The sequence below is a fragment of the Nerophis lumbriciformis genome, linkage group LG20 (genome assembly GCF_033978685.3).
Source record: "Nerophis lumbriciformis linkage group LG20, RoL_Nlum_v2.1, whole genome shotgun sequence".
Taxonomy (NCBI): Eukaryota; Metazoa; Chordata; class Actinopteri; order Syngnathiformes; family Syngnathidae; genus Nerophis; species Nerophis lumbriciformis.
In genome coordinates this window covers 31,182,850-31,196,204 of record NC_084567.2, presented here as the reverse complement: position 1 = coordinate 31,196,204, position 13,355 = coordinate 31,182,850, and the positions used below count along the sequence as shown (strand labels likewise).

General features: G+C 38.5%; 1 protein-coding gene across 2 annotated transcripts in view; it reads left to right on the top strand.

The window, feature by feature from the left end:
• The window catches only part of c6.2 (complement component 6, duplicate 2), an 84,704-nt gene that overhangs the window by 29,640 nt on the left and 41,709 nt on the right, over positions 1-13,355 (top strand). Inside the window, exons 5-8 of one of the 2 annotated variants that reach the window (XM_072915341.1) lie at positions 3,357-3,375; positions 3,602-3,711; positions 3,828-3,984; positions 4,102-4,246. In XM_072915341.1, coding sequence (XP_072771442.1) covers positions 3,357-3,375; positions 3,602-3,711; positions 3,828-3,984; positions 4,102-4,246 — 431 coding nt within the window. Of the gene's footprint in view, positions 1-3,356; positions 3,376-3,534; positions 3,712-3,827; positions 3,985-4,101; positions 4,247-13,355 lie in introns of both variants that reach the window. The other variant, XM_072915340.1, reaches the window with a different exon arrangement.

Genomic DNA, 13,355 nt, shown 5'->3' with positions numbered 1-13,355 from the left:
GGGTGAAGTAATATGTATATTTTATTGATTCTGAAAATAAATAAAAAATCAACATGACCCCCGCAGTGTGAGGCCCTTAGTGGAAAATGTTTGGACATGAAATTGAACGCAACAGGACTGTTCAAATTGTCTTAGAAGACATTTTGCTAGCGAGGATGGTTTTTGTCTGAGCCTAGAGCTGTTCTAGCTCATCTTGGAGGATGAACTGATGATGCCTGTTAATGTGGTAGCATAAACCACCGGAGGATGGCAGTAATTCAAACCTAGAGCTGTCCTAGCTAGTGACAGCACAGAGCATAAAACACTAGATAGGTCAGCTCTAGTGTGAGTCTCGAGTACAGTCTCTGAGGATGAACTGATGGCATCTCTTCAGGGGAGAGCATAAAGCACAAAGGACAGATCTAGTCTTCGTCTAAAGTTGTCCTATCTGGTCTTTGAATGTGCACTAGTGAAGTCTTCTTGTTGAGAGAGCATAAAACACACAAGATATGACTGCTTTAGAGTCAAGAGCTGTCAATTATGATGCCTTTTTGGATGAGAGGCCAAAATGTCTTCTAAGACAACCTGAACAGGCCAGTTGGATAAAATACAAAACCCAAAACCAGTGAAGTTGGCACGTTGTGTAAATCAAAAATAAAAACAGAATACACTAAAATCCTTTTCAACCTATATTCAATTGAATAGACTGCAAAGAGAAAATACTTAATGTTCAAACTGGAAAACTTTGTTGTTTTTATGTTAGCTCATTTGGAATTTAATGTCTGCAACATTTTTGAAAAAAGCTGACACAAGTAGCAAAAAAGACTGAGAAAGTTGAGGAATGCTCATCAAACACTTATTTGGAACATCCCACAGGTGAACAGGCTAATTGGGAACAGGTGGGTGCCATGATTGGGTATAAAAGTAGCTTCCATGAAATGCTCAGTCATTCACAAACAAGGATTCACTTTGTGAACAAATGCGTGAGCAAATTGTGTTGCCATCCAAGCATCGTTATCATGGACGCCCCTGCTTATTTCAGCAAGACAATGCCAAGTCACAGTCTGCATTTGTTACAACAACGTGGCTTCGTAGTAAAAGAATGCGGGTACTAGACTGCACTGCAAAAAGTCAGTGTTCAAAAACAAGAAAAAAAAAATACAAAAAATTAGGGGTATTTTATTTGAACGAAGCAAAATTATCTGCCAATGGAACAAGAAAATTCGGCTTGTCAAGACTTTCCAAAACAAGTAAAATTAGCTAACCTCAATGAACCCAAAAATACCTTAAAATAAGTATATTCTCACGAATAAAAAGTGCACTTTTCTTGGTAGAAAAAAGAAGACCTTTTTGCTCAATATGTTGAAAAATATTCTTAAATGAAGTAAATGCTAGTGCCATTATCTTGACATAATGATATGAGCTCGGCATCGTGATTTTTTTTGTTCATGCTTGAAGTAAAAAATTATTACTTTAAAAAAGTAGTTTTATACTTGTGAGTGTTGATGACACAGCTTTGCAACAGTTGATATTCTAGTTTCAAGCAAGTTTTACTCAATATAGGTCATAAAATCTCAGCAACAAGCTGTAATATCTTACTGAGATCATTTAGGACCAAAACCCTTAAAACGAGTAAAACACTCTAACTTAAAATTTGCTTAGTGAGAAGAATGATCTTATCAGACAGAAAATAAGCAAATATCACCCTTATTTGAGATATTTAATCTTACTTAGATTTCAGTTATTGCAGTGTGGCCTGCCTGTAGTCCAGACCTGTCTCCCATTGAAAATGTGTGGCGCATTATGAAGCCTCAACACTAAATTGGCCCTAGTGTGTGGATGTGAATGTGAATGTTGTCTGTCTATCTCTGTTGGCCCTGCGATGAGGTGGCGACTTGTCCAGGGTGTACCCCATCTTCCGACCGATTGTAGCTGAGATAGGCTCCAGTGCCCCCTGCAACCCCAAAGGGGATAAGCGGTAGAAAATGGATGGATGGATGGATTATGAAGCCTAAAATACCACAATGGAGACCCCGGACTGTTGAACAACTTAAAGTGGAACATTATCACAATTTCAGAAGGGTTAAAACCATTAAAAATCAGTTCCCAGTGGCTTATTTTATTTTTCAAAGTTTTTTTCAAAATTTTACCCATCACGCAATATCCCTAAAAAAAGCTTAAAAGTGCCTGATTTTAACCATCGTTATATACACCCGTCCATTTTCCTGTGACGTCACACAGTGATGCCAATACAAACAAACATGGCGCATAGAACAGCAAGCTATAGCGACATGAGCTCGGATTCAGACTCGGATTTCAGCGGCTTAAGCGATTCAACAGATTACGCATGTATTGAAACGGATGGTTGTAGTGTGGAGGCAGGTAGCGAAAACGAAATTGAAGAAGAAACTGAAGCTATTGAGCCATATCGGTTTGAACCGTATGCAAGAGAAACCGACGAAAACGACACGACAGCCAGCGACACGGGAGAAAGCGAGGACGAATTCGGCGATCGCCTTCTAACCAACGATTGGTATGTGTTTGTTTGGCATTAAAGGAAACTAACAACTATGAACTAGGTTTACAGCATATGAAATACATTTGGCAACAACATGCACTTTGAGAGTGCAGACAGCCCAATTTTCATCAATTAATATATTCTGTAGACATACCCTCATCCGTGCTCTTTTCCTGAAAGCTGATCTGTCCAGTCCAGTTGGAAATGCATCTGCTTTGAGTGTCGCAGGATATCCACACATTCTTGCCATCTCTGTCGTAGCATAGCTTTCGTCGGTAAAGTGTGCGGAACAAACGTCCAATTTCTTGCCACTTTCGCATCTTTGGGCCACTGGTGCAACTTGAATCCGTCCCTGTTCGTGTTGTTACACCCTCCGACAACACACCGACGAGGCATGATGTCTCCAAGGTACGGAAAACAGTCGAAAAAACGGAAAATAACAGAACTGATTTGACTCGGTGTTTGAGAAAATGGCGGATTGCTTCCCGATGTGACGTCACAACGCTCCGAGAGTGAATAATAGAAAGGCGTTTAATTCGGCAAAATTCATCCATTTAGAGTTCGGAAATCGGTTAAAAAAACATATGGTCTTTTTTCTGCAACATCAAGGTATATATTGACACTTACATAAATCTGGTGATAATGTTCCCCTTTAAGCTGTACATCAAGCAAGAATGGGAAAGAATTCCACCTGAAAAGCTTCAAAAATTGGTCTCCTCAGTTCCCAAATGTTTACTGAGTGTTGTTAAAAGGAAAGGCCATGTAACACAGTGGTGAACATGCCAACTTTTTTGCAATGTGTTGCTGCCATTAAATTCTAAGTTAATGATTATTTGCAAACAAAAATTACATTTCTCAGTTTGCACATCAAATATCTTGTCTTTGCAGTCTATTCAATTAAATATAAATTGAAAATAATTTGCAAATCATTTTATTCTGTTTTTATTTACGAATTACACAACAAGCCAACTTCACTGGTTTTGGGGTTTTGTATTTATTCGAGATTTGTTTGAACAAAAACTACCATTTTTCTTCAGTTCTTCCAACTTTCGGGTTGGAATTGGCTCGATGGCTCCTTCCACTCGTTTATTTTGGCTGCTCCAGTTCCTAAACTTCATATCAGCCGGCCTGTCTTGTTTTTGCGATCGCTACCCTTGGGGCCCGTGGTCTGCCTGCTCCAGGACCTGCAACCACGGCACACAACACAGACACAGGTGAGACACAAACATACCAAAACCCAACTACTTACATCAGGTTATTTTTGAAGCGTTTAAAACCAAAACGTGATCAGAGGATCCCAGCAGCTGCTGAATGTGATCTGTTTTGACAGGGAGATTAAATATGACGACTACTACTGGAAGAGCAGCTGTCCTCAGCTGTGCGAGAAACATGATCGGCGCGCTTGTAATGTGCAGGCTTGTCCCATCAATTGTTTGCTGACAGAGTTCGGGCCCTGGTCTGACTGCTCCCCCTGTGCCAAGAAACAGGCAAGAAGAACTGCAAATACCCTGAAGCAAATAAAACAACTTGCATATTTGCTTTTTTTTTTAAGGAGTGCAATTCTGTCTATATCTTGCGATGAAGTGCTTCTGTTGTCGTCATAGTTACGGACCAGGTCATTCCAAACTCCATCCCAGTTCGGTGGTTCCCCTTGCAGTGTGGAGCTGACTGAGGAGCGGCCCTGTTATCCCTCCACAGAGTGCAAGCTGGCACCGATCGACTGCAGGGACAACTTCAAATGTGATAATGGTAGGCATGGGTGCATTGTGTTGTAATTACAGTATACCGTATTTTTCGGAGTATAAGTCGCACCTGCCAAAAATGCAAAATAAAGAAGGAAAAAAACATATATAAGTCGCATTGGAGTATAAGTCGCATTTTTGGGGGAAATGTATTTGATGAAACCCAACACCAAGAATAGACATTTGAAAGGCAATTTAAAATTAATAAAGAATAGTGAACAACAGGCTGAATAAGTGTACGTTATATGACGCATAAATAACCAACTGAGAACGTGCCTGGTATGTTAACGCATACTTGCCAACCTTGAGACCTCCGATTTCGGGAGGTGGGGGGTGGGGGGCGTGGTTAAGAGGGGAGGAGTATATTGACAGCTAGAATTCACCAAGTCAAGCATTCCATACACATATGTACATATATATATATATATATATATATATATATATATATATATATACACACACAGATACATATATATATATATATATATATATATATATATATATATATATATATATATATATATATATATACATACATACATACATACATATGTGTATACATACATATATATACATATATATATATATATATATATATATATATATATATATATATATATATATATATATATATATACATACATACATACATATATACATATATATATATAGATGTAAGCACAAGTTAACACTTGCAGGGCATTACTGCCTGACGCACCTCCGACAGTGCCATGTGGTGCTGGCTGCAGGGTCATCAGCCGGGAGCCACCTTTCACGGATGTTTCGCTCCTTTAATCCCGGAACATCTCTGGGTGGTGGAGCAGCGACAGGGACGTCTCCCTTCCGCCCCCTGCAGCCAGCTGAAGGATCCATACTGTACCCACATTCTAACCCCGGTATTATTGCTGTTGTGTATATGGAATGAGTCCCAAGGGTCTATGCATGGCAGGGACGTCCATCTCCCTGAGTCAAGTGTGGGCCTGACCGCATACCATAACATGGCAGCAGGAAAGTCTATATATAAAGGCTATATATATATACATACATACATACATACATACATACATACATACATATATATATATATATATATATATATATATATATATATATATATATATTTTCCGTATTTTTTGGAGTATAAGTCGCACCTGCCGAAAATGCATGATAAAAAAGGAAAAAAACAAATATAAGTCACACTGGAGCCCAGCCAAACTATGAAAAAAACTGCGAAAAATTACGGTATATATCTATACATCCTGAAAATATGCAAACAAAACTGTGTTTAGATAATTGGTACTTCAAACTTGCATAAATAAATCTTAAGGAATATAACATAACTTGGCTTCTGAGAGCTTCAAAATGTAATGAATAAAATGCTAAAGTTGTTGATAAACAAGCAATTATTTTAATAATTAACTATGGTCATTTTCAATGAATTACTATGATCATTTAAAATTAATTATTTCAAACATGTTTATTTTAATGCATAATTCTATGGCTGGATGTAATAAAGAGTCAGAAAAAATACAAATAAAAATACAATTAATTTTGATGTTTTTAGCAAAATATAGTAAAAATGTATTTAGTTTTTTTTTTTTTTTAAATTAATAAATATATTTATTTATGGGTAAGATAAACATAATAATGCAATTTATCTCTAGTCTGGATGATTTAGTTCTTGTCACCCTGTTGTCCTCCCGTCATGAAAAAAAGCTGTCCTCACTCAGGTCCGCATGGAGCTGAAGGGGGCGTGGCCTCCAGCTCCGGCTGAAAATCGGGAGATTTTCGGGAGAATATTTGTCCCGGGAGGTTTTCGGGTGATGCGCTGAATTTCGGGAGTCTCCCGGAAAATTCGGGAGGGTTGGCAAGTATGTGTTAACGTAACATATTATGGTAAGCGTCATTCAAATAACTATAACATATAGAACATGCTATACGTTTACCAAACAATCTGTCACTCCTAATCGCTAAATCCCATGAAATCTTATACGTCTAGTCTCTTACGTGAATGAGCTAAATAATATTATTTGATATTTTACGGTAATGTGTTAATAATTTCACACATAAGTCGCTCCCCCGGCCAAACTATGAAAAAAACTGCGACTTATAGTCCGAAAAATACGGTACTCAATGTGTGTCCATACTGCTGACAAAAATATATATTTCATTTTGCTTTGCAGTAGTTTTAATTAAATGTACAAAACCCGCAACCAGTGAAGTTGGCACGTTGTGTAAATCGTAAATAAAAACAGAATACAATGATTTTCAAATCCTTTTCAAGTTATATTCTATTGCAGTGTTTTTCAACCATATTTGAGCCAAGACACATTGTTTCCATTGAAAAAATGCGGAGGCACACCACCAGCAGAAATAATTAAAAACTGAAACTTAGCAGGCGATATTGACAATAAAAAGTCGTTGTCGCAATTGTTGGATATGACTTTAAAGCATAACCAAGCGTGCATCAATGTAGCTCTTGTCTCAAAGTAGGTGTACTGTCACCACCTGTCACATCACACCCTGACTTATTTGGACTTTTTTGCTGTTTTCCTGTGTGTAGTGTTTTAGTTCTTGTCTTCAGCTCCAATTTTGGTGGCTTTTTCTCTTTTTTTGGTATTTTCCTGTAGCAGTTTCATGTCTTCCTTGACCGCTATTCCCCACACCTACTTTGTTTTAGCAATCAAGAATATTTCAGCTGTTTTTATCCTTCTTTGCGTGGACATTGTTGATTGTCATGTCATGTTCGGATGTACATTGCGGACGCCGTCTTTGCTCCACAGTAAGTCTTTGCTGTCGTCCAGCATTCTGTTTTTGTCTACTTTGTAGCCAGTTCAGTTTTAGTCTCGTTCTGCATCGCCTTCCCTAGGCTTCAATGCCCTTTCTTAGGGGCATTCACCTTTTGTTTATTTTTGGTTTAAGCATTAGAAACCTTTTTACCTTCACACTGCCTCCCGCTGTTTTCGACATCCACAAAGCAATTAGCTACCTGCTGCCACCTACTGATATGAAAGAGTATTACACGGTTACTCTGCCAAGCTCTAGACAGCACCGACACTCAACAACAACACATCATTTGCAGACTATAATTACTGGTTTGCAAAAAATACTTTTTTACCCCAAATAGGTGACATCAGATCATCTCCCACGGCACACCAGACTGTATCTCACGGCACACTAGTGTGCCGCGGCACAGTGGTTGAAAATCACTGGTTTAGATAGGTTTAGAGTCATATATTGGAATACGGGATGCATTATTTAAATTTGTTTTAACTATTTAAGGAACCTAAAATATGACTTATTTTATCTTTGTGGAAAATATTGGACACAGTGTGTTGTCAAGCTTATGAGATGTGGTGCAAGTGTAAGCCACTGTGACACTATTGTTCATTTTTTAAATGTTTTTATTCATTTTATGATAAATGTCTAATGATAATGTCAATGAGGGATTTGTAATCACTGTTATGTTGAAATTCTTATTAATATTAATACTGTTGTTGATGTTATTCATTTTTGTTTGACTTATTTTGGATTGTTTTGTGTCTTGTTTGAGTGTCCTCTCAATTGCTCTGTTGATTGCTATTCTGAATGACGCTGGGTCAGGTTTGGTTTTGGAGATTGGAATTGGAAAAAAAAAAAGACAAAAAATAAATAAATACAATAAAATAGAAAATTAATAAATAAATAAATAATTCCCTGATTATTTTCCTCAGAATTGAGCGATTCCATAATTTTAATTGTCCTTGATCCAAACATGAAACTGTTACTGACTACCACAACACATACATTTACAATTTATACTGCATTCTTGATTTATTTTAGTGTTTCTTAAAGGCCTACTGAAATGCGATTTTCTTATTTAAACGGGGATAGCAGGTCCATTCTATGTGTCATATTTGATCATTTTGCGATATTGCCATTGTTTTGCTGAAAGGATTTAGTAGAGAACATGGACGATAAAGTTCGCAACTTTTGGTCGCTGATAAAAAAGCCTTGCCTGTACCGGAAGTAGCAGACGAGTAGCGTGACGTCACAGGTTGTGGAGCTCCTCACATCCGCACATTGTTTACAATCATAGCCACCAGCAGCGAGAGCGATTCGGACCGAGAAAGATTCGTGGATGAGGAAAGTGAGAGTGAAGGACTAGAGGGCAGTGGGAGCGATTCAGATAGGGAAGATGCTGTGAGAGGCGGGTGGGACCTGATATTCAGCTGGGAATGACTAAAACAGTAAATAAACACAAGACATATATATACTCTATTCGCCACAACACAACCAGGCTTATATTTAATATGCCACAAATTAATCCCGCATAACAAACACTTCCCCCCTCCCGTCCATATAACCCGCCAATACAACTCAAACACCTGCACAACACCCTCAATCCCACAGCCCAAAGTACCGTTCACCTCCCCAAAGTTCATACAGCACATATATTTCCCCAAAGTCCCCAAAGTTACGTACGTGACATGCACATAGCGGCACGCACGTACGGGCAAGCGATCAAATGTTTGGAAGCCGCAGCTGCATGCGTACTCACGGTACCGTGTCTGTGTATCCAACTCAAAGTCCTCCTGGTAAGAGTCTCCGTTGTCTCAGTTCTCCACAGGCCAATGGTAAAGCTTGACTGTCATCTTTCGGGAATGTAATCAGTGAAACACCGGTTGTGTTTGTGTTGCTGCAGTCGGCCGCAATACACCGCTTCCCACCTACAGCTTTCTTCTTTGCTGTCTCCATTGTTCATTGAACAAATTGCAAAAGATTCACCAACACAGATGTCCAGAATACTGTGGAATTTTGCGATGAAAACAGACGACTTAATAGCTGACCACCATGCTGTCCCAAAATGTCCTCTACAATCCGTGACGTCACGCGTAGGTGTCATCATACCGAGACGTTTTCAGCAGGATATTTCGCGCAAAATTTAAAATTGCACTTTAGTAAGCTATTGGCATGTGTTGCAATGTTAAGATTTCATCATTGATATATAAACTATCAGACTGCGTGGTCGGTAGTAGTGGGTTTCAGTAGGCCTTTAAAGCCAGAAAGTTGCCAATTGAAATGACTATAATTATGTAATGTGTTTTTTTTCCATGCAAAACTAAACAACTGTCTGGAGAGTCTATATCTTTCACTAGTAGTTGTAGCAGATACAACTCTACTCACAGCATGTGCAAACAGACAATAATGAACCAACACTGGCAATTAAACCCTCCAGATTAGGGATCAGAGGCAGGTGAGTCCCCTGGTCACTAAACAGGAGCAGGTGTGTAAAATCAGTGCTTAAGCCAGAGGTAAAGTGGCTGACAATAAGGCAAACGAAGTGCAACGAAAAGTAAGAGCAGTGGTATTTATTTTTTTATTTATTTATTTACATTACATTAGTGTTTCTTTTGTTAATATCAGAGTCCGTTCTGCAAAAAGGCCATCCCTAGAAGCACACAGCTTATGGATAGGGACCCAAAGTTAAAATATACATCATCATATAATATGCTAAATACAGTACAATACAATACATTCCAAATCTACCCACCCATTTACAATTTCATTTATAAATAAAAAAGGAATCTTTAAATCCACCAAATCAGTCTCAATATCCTATTATGCAAATTTGCTTAAAAGGTTGCATCTTGAAGATCTACGGTAATCTCATCATATACCGCTATTTAAGCTCCAGAAAAAAGGCAATTAGAATTATACATTATGGCCCATATAGAGCTCATACCAATGATCCGTTCATAATGAGTAATTTTCTTAAACTACATGATATAATCCAATACAGTAGCCTTCAAGTTGTGTTCATGGCCTCACAAAGGGCTCTACCTGCAAATATACAGAGTCTGTTTTCACTCAGAGATGGTCCACATGAACTCAGGGGTGTCCTGAAATTCAAACATAACATGATAAATTCCACATTCAAGCCTCAAACGTTATCTTCTAGCCTAAGAGTGTTCAACCTTGCGGTAAAAAAATGTGTCGTTGGGAAACTATCAAAAACATGACTAGTTGTTTGGACTATCTCAACTGTGGGACACAGGTGCAAAAGAACTCACTGTGGAATAAGGGACATAACACACCAGACAAGGCTTCAGAAGACGAACGATTTTAATCGTTTAAGAATTTAATCCGTATACTACGTTATTCATAATACAAGCACTGTGGAATCTGTTGCACTCAGTAAGCTTCAGAAGATTGTACCCATAAAAAAGAGGATTTGAGGTAGTATTAAAGTTTGCCCATCATCATACTTGCCAACCCTCCCGAATTTTCCGGGAGACTCCCGAATTTCATTGCCTCTCTCGAAAATCTCCCGGGACAACCACTCTCCCGAATTTCTCCCGATTTTCAGCCGGACTTAAGGCACGCCCCCTCCAGGTCCCTGCGGACCTGAGTGAGGACAGCCTGTCGTCACGTCCGCTTGGCCAACTAAAAAGTTACCACAGAACACTATACGGTATAGTGTTCTGTGGTTACTTTTTGGTTGGCCAACGGTTTACGTTGTATTGCGCACCCTGATGGCAAGTGTGGGAGTCGGTTCTGAAGTATGAAGTAAAGAGATGTAACTTCGTCACCTCGCCTGGTTATTGACTCCAACCCAGAATATTACACTGCCCATACCTATGCTCCTTCAAAGGCTGTGCTACTGGCTGCAAAGCATTGCACTTTCAAATACAACAATGAGCAGAGAGGTGTGTTATGTGTGTAAATGTGTAAATAAATGAACACTGAAGTTCAAGTAATTATTTTATTTATATATATATAAAAATAATAAAATACATACATATATATATATATATAAACACATATATATATATATATATATATACATATATATATATATATATATATATATATATATATATATATATATATATATATATATATATATATATATATATTTATATATATATATATATATATATATATATATATATACATATTCAGTGAATTCTAGCTATATATATATATATATATATATATATATATATATATATTTATATATATATGTATAAATATATATATATATATATATATATATATATATATATATATATATATATATATATATATATATAGCTAGAATTCACTGAAAGTCAAGTATTTATTTTATATATATATATATATATATATATATATATATATATGTAAGAAATACTTGAATTTCAATGAATCCTAGCTATAAATATACTCCTCCCCCATTGACCCCGCTCCCGGCCACGCCCCCCAAATCTCCCGAATTTGGAGGTCTCAAGGTTTGCAAGTATGCACATCATATAACACGTATGGCTTTCTTCTGAAGAATCTCCAGTTTTTTTTAAGATAACCGGGATAGTTTATATGTAGTTCTAAAAGAGTCCGATACAGAATTAGGAGAGTGTTAAGAAGAAGAAAGTGGACGGGAACTAAATACCAAAACATAGGAAAACACACACATAATTACAACTTGTCATGAGTGACCATGACAGCATTATGTAATAACTTAATACATTTTGCACAAAGTTATTAGAAAAAGGTTGGTGTGGCACTTAAAAAAAAAAAAAAAAGTAATAATTTGGTCCATTAATTACTAAACCATCGAATTTGATGCCTGATTAAGAAAAACTATCAGAGCAAAAATAATTCATTATTAAAAAGTGTAACGCATGCATTTTGTAGTACCTGACGAGTTACTACAAAATGAGGCGTTATGAGGTGAAAATGTATGACATTATTGCATAATGCACCATTATTACGTAATGTGTTGTTACACCAGGGACTGTCGGATGCTCAGTGAATGGTTAGCAGGCGCCTGCTGGATCTCTCTGCAGGTGTACTGGTTTATCATCAGGCTTTATGGCAAGAACTCACAGGGAACCTGATGCCTTTTACATCGAAAGTCATATCGAAAGCATCAGTCCTGTAACTTCTCTGACACACCTTCATAACCATGCTTTATGTAAAGCTCTCCTTAGACGATGGCAGCCACTCAAGGAGCCCAAAGGCTGTTCGTCGCAATGGAAGGTTTGGGCCGGGCTGTGGGATCACAGCCTGGGGCGATTTCTGAACTGAATCCCAAGATGGATCACATCATGGAGAAGCTTGCTGAAAGGGAAAAAATGGCTATGAGAGCCAACATGGACGAATAGAACAGACAAGCCATTATAATGTCTGCTCGCGGAAAAACAAAAATCCTAATCTACGATTTGACTCCCTCGAATGGCCTTGATGCGTCAACAAGAACAGGCTGTTCTGAGGACTCTCAAAGATGGACGCTTTTGACCTCCCTCCCTCCTCAACGACACCTGGAATTCGAACTTTGCTTGCATTGCATGCAGAACGGCCCAGGGCCTATGGACACAACACCACTACACCAAAAGACAATGGGCATATACACAAGCACACTCCCCACCCCCACCCCACGCCTTCACCACCGCTTGATTCCCCTTCGGGGTGATGGACGGCTGAGTAGCGCTTTATAGCAGCAGGCCGGCCTCCAGGGCCCCAACTCCCCCCCCTCTGTTGCGAGTTGTTGTGATTATAGGTAACATGTTTATGTATGCTATGGCAAATTAGTTTTTTTTCCCTTGGACTCAGTCTGGACCCCCTCCCATATGCCATCCAACCTTTTACTGATATTTATTACTCTTCCCCCCTTTCCCAATATCACCTTTTTCCCACCTTTTTTAAGGAGTGTCGTAAGTGGCTGATCCGTTGGCGGTCCCGTCTTGTCTCCCTGTAACGTATGTCTGCTCTTAGTGGGACTGGGCCGAAAATGTAATTTCAGTTCTTATGTGTAACGACTTGGTCGCATAGTGATGCGGGTGTGGTTCTCCCAAGGATGCAGACGGCTTCGGACACAGCTTGCAGGTAGGAAAATGATTTATTGAAAATATAAATCGTACGGGGATCAAACAAAAGACGTGCAAATAGCAAAAGGCAAAAACAAAAGGACTAGCGTGGGAGCTAGCAGGAAAAAATAGCATAGCATGAAATCTAAGTTGTCGTTATCAGTTGTATGGGAACAAACTACGAAGCCAGACAGAGTGAGGCCAGAGCAAAGACTAAATAGCCCTCTGATTAGCGCCCGGGCAACAGGTGCGCGTCCCGAACACTAACCAGAGGCAGGTGCACACAAT